Here is a 12,248-nt window from a genome sequence, read left to right as displayed (position 1 = left end):
GAAATACAGTAACACTAAGAAACTGTTATAATGTATTTGTATTACTATTTAAAATACGTTTTCATTGTAAAATAATTTAAAGGTGCAGTATGTAAGTTTTACACCCAGTGGTTGAACAAGGTATTGCATTCCTGGATTATAACAAATGCAGGTTGCCAGATGCTACCAACAGGAACTGACTCTTGAGTCTAAAGACTGATTTAAGGCTAATTTAAACTGTGTTTTATATAAAAGCAATGGCATGTGATTGTAATATTTTCCATATTAAAAGGAGTTTTTGTTCAAATCAACACCTGAAATTTATATTTTAGAATCGACTTCTATTTCTTGCAGCTGAACAACAGAATAAACTGACAATAAAAACCTCAGGTACACCTCATGTGCTTTATTCAATGTTAAATGCTAACAATGTGAGTTTAAATGCTATTTTACATTACATTTATTGCCATACAAGTGAAAGCAGCAGCTGATTCACCTAAGATCTTGGAAATCTTTGAAAAAAAACTTTTGAATTTTACTTTAGAACTGTGACTCAGTGTAAACCAACAAATATCAGTGATTCAGCATCTGCATTTAATAATGTTAAAGAGGTTTAATATGTATCAATTAGATTATAAACCTTACCATTTCATTGGAGTGCACTGGGTGCACAATTTTGAGCTTCTGAATGGCTGTATCTGACGTGTTTTGTCTGATGTAAACAGCCAAATTACTTATCACTTCAAATCTCATCACGTAGTGTGTTGTTAGGACACATAGTTTCAATATAAGCTGCTCACCCAATGTTTACATTCGTAGTATTTATTTTATTTGCAAATTAATAACCACCTCATGTGGAACTCTGAATCTGCATCTCATTTCAAAGTCAGCCACTGTCCACCGGAAGTCACATTTCGGACACGGACGCATTTTTTAAGAGCCTTTATGAATCAAATACGCATATTAAATTTCCAATAAGGAAATCCGGGGTGCTGAAATATAATTGGCTAAACTGGCATTGGGCAGCTTAAAGGAAGTTTAGTTGAAGGCAGTAAATGCACATTTTTAAACAGAATATCTGACTTCAGCATTGTATTTCAAATAAACAAGAGTGTTCACTCAGCATGTTTTTTAAATGTCTGCAAACATATTATGGTATTTCTATGCTTTAGAAGAGTCAAAACTAACATACAGCACCAGTATTATTTTTTGAGTATGGGTAACAGTTTTGAGTATAGGTAAAACCCACTTCACTTTCTTTTCCCTTTTTTATGTGATACAAATTCAGAATTTTCAGTAGTCATATAACATTTCATTACCACAATTCTTAATAATAACAACAATTATTGAGCTGCTTATTTGTTTGTTTAATTGTCTAGAAATGCTTATGCATTTTTACTCGATACAAAGTTTAAAATATATTTTTAATGATTTGTTTATTATTATTGTTATTATTATTATTATTATTGCTATTCTTATAATTACTGTCATTATTGCATACAGTATTTGATAAGAGACATTCTACCAGAAACGTACATTTTCACTTTCAAATGTGAAAGGGCCTTATATCTTTTAAGCTTGTCCTCCTTAAAAATCATACACAAACAAGCATTAAACCATACCATACAATACAATGATAAAATACATCCTTGATCACTGTCGGCTTCTTTATCAAACAATGTCACTTGCTTTGAGTCATAGCCTTAAACATATATTGCAGGCTTTTTTTTTTCTTTCAATGTAATGCAAATGTGACAAGACCAACAAAAGTAAGAGGATATGATATATTTGTAGTATTTTTTTGTATAATATTTTCATAATTTAATCTTTTTAATCAAGTGATGTGAATGAAAACAACTTAAACTTGCTATTTCTGAAGTATTTCTTCTAAATAGCAGTTTTTAGCATAACAAAACTATTAAAGCTTTAGGTTCAATTGGGCTGAGGACAAGTACCATGAAAGGGTTTGTAAATTTGTAAAGTGTTTTTAATAAAGAACAAAAATCTCAAAATCAAATGAATTACATACTCCATTAAACAACTCGCAGAAATTAACCATCAGTCCATTTTATAAATGTTTGAAATGAAATACTTTTTATTCACTATATTTATGTTTTTATTTCAGGAACTGATAATGTTCGTGTCTGGTAGGATATCCCATAAATAAAAGCATCAATTTAAGGTCCCTTAAAATTGTAACCATGAAGTCAGTTTAAAAATAAATAAATTGATATTCATACTTCACAGAGTGCTTAATAAATAATCTTTCCATTGATGTATGGTTCAGAGCAATATTTTAGTTGAGATACTACTATTTGAAAATCTGGAATCTCAGAGTTCAAACCAATTTAAAAAAACCCATGGAAATCAGCTTTAAAGTTGTCTAAATGAAGTGTTTATCAATGAACTTTACAAATCAAAAATTGAGTTTTGATACAATAAAAACATAGAACATGAATTTTACTTGACCTTCGAATAAATTTGCCATAATAGAACAGTCAGTTATTTACCTGAGCATCCTAATTCTGGTTTTGCGGTCTCCAAATCTTTTAATATTCATTTATTCATTTATATACTTTTTGGCTTAGTCCCTTTAATAATCAGGAGTCGCTAAAGCGGAATGAACCGCTATTTGTTTTACACAGCGGATGCCCTTCCAGCCTCAACCCAACACTAGGAAACACCTATACACTCTTGTATTTACACACATACATTACGAACAATTTAGTTTATTCAGTTCACCTATACCGCATGTCTTTGTACTGAAGGGGAAATAGGAGCACCTGGAGGAATCCCACGGGAACACGGGGAGAAGATGCACCCACATTTTTGAACATTATATTATATTATATTATATTATATTATATTATATTATATTATATTAATGGAAAGTTTCATATTTTATTTTATGGCCCAAAGGATATTCCTGAGTTAGGAATTATGCTTGTCACACCTTTTTACACCTTTATAACACCAAGCTTCAGTCTCTCTGTAAAAACAGCAGCAGCAGCAGCAGTCTGTTCTAATCAACGAATGTACAAAGATTTTAAAACAGCTTCTTTTAAACATTAAAACATTATCTTGTTAAACATTGTCTCTTATTATCCCTTTCCCTTTGTCCATCTATTGTCTATTCTCATCACGTTCCATGTCCAGATGCTACAGGCACCCTAACTCCCTCTTTCGTTCCACTTGTACGTGCATCTTTTAATTGGCCTGTTCGTTCGCCGCTAATCAGCCTGCTTAGTATTAATTGTGACATAATTGGGTAATACTAATATTTATTGCCATTCAATTTTAAAACGATTGTGTTTTCTTTAATTGTAGGCATGAATTCATAATGGCTCCTGAATAAGTCATGGTCAACAGTGGCGTATCTTTTATTTATCGTAACGTGATTTGCTGACAGGATTCTTTTTCCGCAGAGTCCCCCAAGTCTGCCGGTAGTTTCAATGGTGTCACAACTTTTGGGGGAAAGAGAGATAGAGAGGGAGAGAGAGAGAGGCTGAAAGCGGGAGTTGAGTTTGGAGTCTTTGTTAATCAAGACATTAATATATAAAATGATGAAACCTTTACCTGGTCCCAGTTGTTTTGGGCTTTCATGTTGTTGTGCTGTTGTTGTTTGGGCTCTTCATCTGGTATTAATGCCATTCTGTCTGAACTCAAAGATGGCAGGCTGCCTGGTAATTCATATGCTTGTTCTCTGATGGCATCTGTGAAAATGTGCTCTGTGCATATTGGTACATACCCTGTGGGAGAGAGCAGAGCGCAAACCTCTGACTGAGTGGGATGAACGCGGTTTCAGAACTGGGGCACTCGCACCAAAAAACAAAAGAGAGAGAGAGATGGAAAGAAAAGGGAAGAAGGATGGGGAGAAAGAAGGCCAAGTTGACTGTCTATGTGGTGACTGTGATTGACATGCTGACACAGGATGATATTAGGATTGTACTGGGCTGAAGTAGTTTGTGTTGTACTCTAGAAAATTTGAGTATTGTAATCAGAAGTACTCCTAAAGAATATAAAGCAGTATAAATAAAATCCTAGAGCGAGTCTATGCTTCTAAAAACTATGGAAAATGTTCACTGAAGTCTTCCGTATGACGTTCTGTTGTGCATTGTAAAGAAAAAAAAGTCTGTTAATTAACAGTTTCCATATTTTGTGATTCACTGTGTTTTTCATTTATTTATGGTTGTGAATTGCATTTTGGGATGTTAACCTCTGCTCTGTCCACTTTTGATGTTTTAAAATTCAACTCTAAAGTTTAATAAAGTGACTTTTATTGATTATTTTTCTAGATTTTTTTTTTTTTTTCATTTTAGTGTTCATGTATAAGAAATAACATCTAGACAATTAAAGGGCACCTATGATGAAAATTATCCTTTGTAAACTGTTTGGACAGAACTGTGTGTATAGGTATAATGTGTCCACAGCCATACTGAAACACAATAAATCTCTTCTTTTTGTTTTAAACATTTCCTGATGTTAAAAGGATCCAAATCCATCCCATTTTAAGGCCCACCGCAACGTGACGTATGAGTGCAGTTTCTCTGCCCACCAAATTAATTGGCAGTCATTATATCAATATCAACAAGACAGGACGAGCGCAAAGTAACTGCTATTAAACGATCTGTTCAGCTCATTGTGATCATCAATCATCATTCAAATATGATGTAGAAAGTTTTACAAGTTTAAAACATTTTTAAAACAGTGCATGTTTGTAATGAATTACAGCGGTTTAACCATCTTTATCCATCTTTACCATCTTTAAGTCAGTACAATTATAAAAGAAGATGCTTTGGTTTGTGGACGTTAAATAAGGTTTGTGTTGTACATAAACATAACGAATAACCATACAGCAGTGGATATTAAATGTGTATCCTGTCACATTTGTTATGCAAAAACAGTGCGAAGTTAAACAAGCAAACTGTGTGTGTGTGTGTGTGTGTATCTGTGTGTGTACTTTGTAATGACATTGTATGTGGCTCATCAAAATGCTTGAATTAACTCCACAACAAATACATCAAATAATCATTAGGAAAGCTCTTACAGTAGTATTTCTTAGAAACGTTATGTGAGATCTGCTTCCTTCTCGTCTATCACTGTGCTGTTTATCTGACACTGCCAAGGCGGAGATTGAGGCACAGGCAACAAAAACAGCTACATTGTGTTCAAAGCAGAAAATTCCAATATTCTGAAATATTCTTGAGCTGAAACTACACTTATTCTGGAGACACAAAAGACTTATCTTAAATCTTGAAAAAAGGGTAAAATAGGTGCAATTTAAGTCTGTAAAACAACAGGAAATGTACTGCCAATTTATTACAAGGTTTTTGTACTGTAAAATACAACGCCTACCCAGTAAATATACCATTTTAAACTATAAAAATGTTAATAAAAATCACCTTTTCCAACTTTTAGAGGTTAAAAGTTGTTGGAAGAAGGATCAAGGTCCCGTAATACAATTCAAAAGCATGTAGGGATAAATAAATGAGGCAATATAAAATAAATAAAAACATGATTCACAAAATACAGAAAACAGCAAAAAAAAATATATATATATATATATATATATATTTATTTATTTATTTTTTTTTTACTGTGAATTTTAAGTTTTTGCTTTGGGAGAGAAACAATGCAGATTTTAGGCCATTTTTTTCAAAAAACATCTCTGCGCATGCTTTCCTTGTATTTCTTACTCTAGCTCATGTTTTTTAAAACAGCCTGAAATTTCTCAATAAAAAATCACTTGCAATCCTTGTGTTTGTAAATCACTTTGATTGAACAAATATGAACATAAATAAATGTAATGTATGTAAATAAAAGAATAAATGAAGCAAGTTTTGTGATATAGCACACTTTGAAGTTATTGTTTTTTTCATTACCATTATAACAATAATTATTTATTCATTTCTAATAAATGATAATGACACAAACAAATAAAAATAAAATTAAATAAAATGACACATGAACATTTTTATGATGATCTACAGATTGCACCCACTTTCATTCAGTGTAACGGCAGTCATATCAGCAGTGGATACAAACAAAGTAACTAACTAATCTTCTCAAATAAATGCAAGGTATTTTCCCCAAAGCAAAATTTCTAAATATATCAAGCACATTTGAACTGAAAAATCACAATATTTTAATTGGAATAAAGTGTATTTTAGTTTTCTTTTTTATACTTTCTTTCTTTGCTTTCTAAGTTTTTAATTATTTAGAATATAACAAAATTCAGTATGACCAATTATTCTTTTTTATAGGCATTAAAGGGATCCTTTAATGCATGCAATGTGTTACACTATTTAATTATTAAAACCTTCTAGTTCTTCATATTTTCTTTCCCTCTTCTTTTATATTTTCTTTTATATAATTTAACAATAAGTATAGGTCAGAATGAGTATGCTCTTTATCATTTACTTAAATATACCTATTATTACACTGAACGGTGATATTATCCTTAATATGCTTCAAGATGTCCCATTTAGAATAAAAGGAATAAAAATGTACACTTTCTACTTTTCTCTTCTGTTTTACAGCAAAAATTTGAAAAGAAAATAAAAATATGCAAATTGTGATAATGAGTTATAAAAGGTATTAGTTAAATTTACACTCTCCACCATCATCACTTTGTCTACTCGACTTCCTTTTTTTGTAAAAAAAAAAAAAAAAAAAAAAAAAAGCCAGGATTTATGAAGGATCTGGAAAAGTGTTTCCATTAGTCATCTGACTATGACAGCAGAAGGTCTAAGGTCATGAGAAGTGGCCTGATTATCTGTTGTGCAGACAGACAGTTAAGCTCTAAAGCCGACACCATTTAAAAAGCACTTTTAAACAGCTAAAGATATGACTGAAGTCAAATAACACAGAGAAATTAATTTTAGATTGTTCTTTAGTATTTAGCCATTTCAATCTGTGTAACTGATGATGGTTTTACATGATAAATAGTTGTACATGATATATATGAACAAAGAAGGAACAATGCATTTTTTGTTCAACTACTACACTGTAAAAAATTGCTGGGTTCCACAAAATTTCTTCATGTTGTCCCAATACATTGAAACTTAATTGTTTCAACAAATGAATTGAATGCAATAGAATTTAGTTGCCCAAACAAGAATTGTGTTGTTTCAGTTAAATTAAAATATATAGTTTAAACAAGCAGCTAAAATAAATCTTTTGAGTGTAGTTTTTGATATATAAGAAAAAAAACACGCAAAAATTTGCTTTTTTGGATAAAAGTAGAGGATTGTTATGATGATGTAGGTGATGTTAGAACTTCTGCAATTCATCAGATGGGAATTTTGTGGGCCTCTTGAATCATTATCCTAACTTGGGAAAGATTATTTAGACAATATACACATGTCCTCTTTCAAACTGATTCATAAGACTTACAGTTGACTGGAATTGTTTTTACGATCAAAAGCTGCTTCTGATAGCAATTTATAGCCGCTATACTGCAAATAACAGCTCTTTGGTCTTTAACCATTGTGATGAATGATTGAGTGAAGTTGGATTATTTATTACCTCACTTTTATACCTAACATTATTTCTTACCTAATATTTAATAGGAGGTCATGGTTGCACAATACCCTCCTCGCAGCCACTCAGGTGTGAGAAGAAAAATATACTATTGTAATATACATAACTGTGACCCTGGACATCAAAATCAGTCTTATGTTGTACAAGTATATTTTTGGCAATAGATCAAAATACATTTTCATCATTCATTTTCCTTCAGCTTAGTCCCTTTATTCATCTGGGGTCACTACAGTGGAATGAACTTCCAACTTATCCAGCGTATGTATTACACAGTGGATATCCTTCTAGCTGCAACCCAGTACTGGGAAACACCCATACACCCTCATTCACACACAAACACTACGGCCAATTTAGTTCATTCAATTCGCCAAATCACATGTCTTTGGACTGTGGGGGAAAATGGAGCACCCGGAGGAAACCAACGCCAACACAGGAAGAACATGCAAAATCTACTAAGAAATGTAAACTGACCGAGCTGGAACTCGAACCAGCGACCTTCTAGATCTTAGGCGACAGTGCTAACCACTGGGCCACTATGTCTTCCTTACTAAAATACATTTTATGGGATGAGACAACTTTCTTTTATGCCAAAAATCAAGGAAATATAAGGAATATGCTGTTCCATGAATATAGTTTGAACATTTCACACTGTAAATAAATCCAAAATTAAAAGTTTTTGTTTAGTATTGTTCATTACTAAGAATTATATTTAGATAGATTTAAAAGTATTTTTGTCAGTATTTGAAGAGTTCTCATTCTGAAAATGTACCCCTATATATATTTCTGGAGACCATCAAATATGTTTATTTTTTTGCAGTTCTTGTTTTCGTGAATTCACAAGGGGCCACTTTTTAGGATCTCAAATTTCTCTCATGAACATCATTTGCACCTGCTGTTCTCACATAAGTCCACCAGAGGCACTCTCGACTGACAGTTTGACTGACTAAATGACTGACTCATGAGCCGATTGACTGACCCACCCTCCTCCTTCCCTAAACCCAACCATTAGTATTTTAAAAAACACCAGTTGACCCACCCACCCACCCACTTCCCAAAACCCAACAGACAATCTTAAAAAGCAATCCAGAAAAAGAAAAATTTAGATTTTTAACAACGTTTTTAGATTTTACCACATTCTCACGCTGTTATTTACTTTTATTATTATGCATTTGCTTTTATTATTAGTACATTTACTTTATTTTTTGTCTTTTGTTTTTGTCTTACCCGCTTTCTAGAACGGTTCCTCATCGGACTCAAACCCTGTCATCGTGGTCAACTTTCTGCGTTTTAATTCCATCAATGTACACTCTCAAAAATAAAGGTACGTGAGCAATCACTGGGATGGTACCTTTTTTAAAAGGTATACATTTGTACTTAAAGGGTTCATATTGATACCTCAAAAACATATCGTCACCTTAGAATCATAAAGTTCTATCTGACATTTTTGTCAAAATTGAGTTATTGACATATTCTTATTAAATGACAACTTGTTTACATTATGGGATGTTTTTTATAGGTTGGTTACATTTTAAAACTTCTTATTTAAAAAACAAAAGTTACACACATACTGTTTGCTACATGGAGTGTAAAAATTTTGAAGCTCAATATTTCAAAATCATTCAGAATGCAGATAGAACCTAATAATTCCAAGGTGACGATATAGTAGTACCTAAAAATTTTAAGAGGAACACTTTTTTACTTTTTGAGTGCTAATATGTACCTTTCAGGTTTTAATATGGATCTTTAAGGTACAAATTTGTACCTTTTGAAAAGGTACCACCCCAGTGACAGTTCCCGAACCTCTCTTTCTGAGAGTGTACATGGCGAGCTAACTGGACAAACTGGTAACAACGGGGAAGCCATCCTTATGGAGGTAACCACAAAAAGAAACTGTCATACCATCCCGCATTTGCGATCTCCATAAACGTATATACAGTAGGGCTACGTTTTAAGAATGAGCCTATGTTGCAGAGATCAGATGCAAAAACTTAGAGGTTTTTGCATCTGAACTCTCCATTTAGATTATTTTAACCCCTAGATTTCTGATTTTTTATTAAATACTGCAGTAGTATCTCTCAAATATTGTTCTATCCTAGCAAACCACACATCAATGGAAATTATATTTATTTATCTATCATGAGACATACAAATCTCAGTTTCCAAAAAATTTACACTTCTGGCTTATAGTTTTGTGGTCGAGGGTCAAAATGTTATGTAAAGCCTGTATCTGTGCACCTAAATATATAAAACTGCTGTGTTTGCAATTGTTTGTTCTCAATTTGAGCAGATTTTGAGTAAACGATCAAAAGGTTAAGCAATAAAGAACATTTTACAAAGGTGAAAGCAGCATTAAAAACAAAACTTTGTTCTTGTTTGCTCAGACATGTTGACAGAACATCAGTATGATCATTTAATGGGTGACCTTTGATTTTTATAATGTTTTCACAATTCACAATTAAATATAAAGAAAGCACTGTGGTTTACCTTTTCGCAGCAGTCATGTTGTGTTGATGGCCAAGCTCAAACTCACTACAACATTGAAAATGTCGAGGTAACTGATAACATGAGTCTAAGAAAAGTCAGTCTGGTTTTAGCCACATTCCTGAAGCACCCCTTGCCTAATCTGCCTTTTGTCAGACATGCTCATAGCGAGAAGCGATAAGGTCTGAGCGCACGTCTATATCTGGGACAGGCCTGCTGCAAAAGCTCTTAAATAAACACTCCGGGGACATCTTAAACTTAATAACCGCTCATCCCCCTCTTTCTAAACTTCTGTTTAGAGCAGGCATCAGTCACATGTTTGCCAAATTTCCCAAAGTTTGGAAAACACAAGCTTTTCATTTTGTTTGAAATTAAAATTTAAAAGGTTCTGGAGAAAATGAGGAATGAATTATTCTTATTAGGATTCAAAAAGGTGGATCGTGAACTAGCGAAAGCAATGACACGCTTCTCTCTATGTGCCAACAGAGCCTTTGTTTATGTTGCAGATAAATAAATTAGAGGCTACATAATGTTGTCAAGTAGTTGTTGAGATAAATGCATGCGCAGACACACACACACACACACACACACACACACACACACACACACACACACACACACACACACACACACACACACACACACACACACACACACAAACAAACATGCACAAAGATATGTAGTTTCCTCATTTTACAGCATGCTCATAAACCCAATTATTATTAACATTGTTATTATTATTAGTAGTAGAAGTAGTATTCATTAATTAATTCATTTTCTTTTTGGTTTAATCCCTTTATTAATCAGAGGTCGCCACAGTGGAATGAACTGCAAATTATCCAACATATGTTTTATGCTGTGGATGCCCTTCCAGCTGCAACCTAACACTGGGAAACATCTATACCTTCTTGCATTCACACACATAAACTATGGCCAATTTAGCATATTCAATTCACCTGTACAGCATGTCTTTGGACTATGGGGGAATATTGTTATTATTATTATTATTATTATTATTATTATTATTATTATTATTATTATTATTATTATTATTGTTGTTCTTGTTCACCTTTAGTTTAGGTCACAATTCATGGTATTAACAAACCTTTAACTAACAACATTAGCTTAATAAACTACTAATTAGCTGTTTATCAATAGTTAATAAACTAAAAGTTGGGTATAGATTTTGGGTGGAATTAGAGATTAATATTATCCTTTTTAACAACTAATGAACAGTTCATATCTTAATATTAGGTAGTTAACAAACCAGTAGTTAATAGCATGGATTGTGACCTAAACTAAAGCGTTACCTATTGTTGTTGTTATTTTTATTACTGTTATTATGTGGTCCTTGAGAGGCTAAATTTCAGGCACACAGCTCATTCACGGTTTCTCATAGACCCTTGAATGAGGGGTCAAAATCCTGCAGGATATTGAGAAATGGTGTGATGTGAATTTTCTAAGATGTCAGCGGTAAATAGCATTATGCAACCCAGGCTTATTCTGAAAACATTTCTGGAGAGTGGCAAATTGCACTTTTCTTTTTTTTTTTGTGCACTTTTTGCAGTTTTTGTTTTCGCAAATCCACCAGAGGCTGCTATGTATGCTTTTTGAGATCTCAAATTTCTCTTGTGAGTGCCATTCACGCCTGAGACTTTTCTGAACCCAGCCGAAAGTTTTAAAAAGCAATCCAGAATAAGAAAAGCCCTTGTCTGATTTTTACCAGTTTTTCTGGGTCCCAATTTATATTAAGTGTCCTTAACTACTATGTACTTACCTCAAAAAAATAAATACAATGTACTTACTGTGTTTATAACGTATTTGAGAACACTTGTGGTGCTTTTGAGTTGGGATAGAGGTTGGGTTATGGACAGGTTTGGTGGTATGGGTAGGTTTAAGGGTGGGTTAAGGTGTAAGGGATGGTCAACAGTGTATTTACAAATGTAATTACAAAAGTTAATTACAGATGTAAATACATACATGTATTTAATCAAGCATACATACAAAGTAAATACATGTATTTACACAATAAGTACATTGTAACAAACTATTAATTCCTGTGTAAGTACATATTAGTTAAGGCCACTTAATATAAAGTGGGACCCCTGCTTTCTGGAATCGTTCTGGTCAACTTCTCTCTGTGTTTTAAGTCTGCCGTAGTACATGGCAAGCTAACTGGACAAACTGGTAACAGCAGGAAAGCTGTCCATACAGAGGTAAGCAGTCAGCGGGTAAGCGTGAAAAGG

The 12,248-nt window shown here is 33.0% G+C and overlaps 1 protein-coding gene across 3 annotated transcripts in view; it reads right to left on the bottom strand.

Moving 5' to 3' along the window:
* The window catches only part of ednraa (endothelin receptor type Aa), a 45,425-nt gene extending 35,279 nt beyond the window's left edge, over positions 1 to 10,146 (bottom strand). For 2 of the 3 annotated variants that reach the window (XM_073951050.1, XM_073951141.1), the window contains exons 1-2: positions 10,006 to 10,146; positions 3,556 to 3,728 (exon numbers count right to left, since the gene is read on the bottom strand). Coding sequence is in view for 1 of the 3 variants with exons in the window: in XM_073951141.1 (XP_073807242.1) it covers positions 3,556 to 3,630 (75 nt within the window). In the remaining 2 variants the exon portion in view is untranslated. The remainder of the gene's footprint in view (positions 1 to 3,555; positions 3,729 to 10,005) is intronic. The other variant, XM_073951112.1, reaches the window with a different exon arrangement.
* Positions 10,147 to 12,248: the final 2,102 nt, after the last annotated feature.

This window comes from Danio rerio, chromosome 1, assembly GCF_049306965.1.
Source record: "Danio rerio strain Tuebingen ecotype United States chromosome 1, GRCz12tu, whole genome shotgun sequence".
NCBI classification, from domain to species: domain Eukaryota; kingdom Metazoa; phylum Chordata; class Actinopteri; order Cypriniformes; family Danionidae; genus Danio; species Danio rerio.
This window is presented reverse-complemented; position numbering and strand designations above follow the sequence as displayed.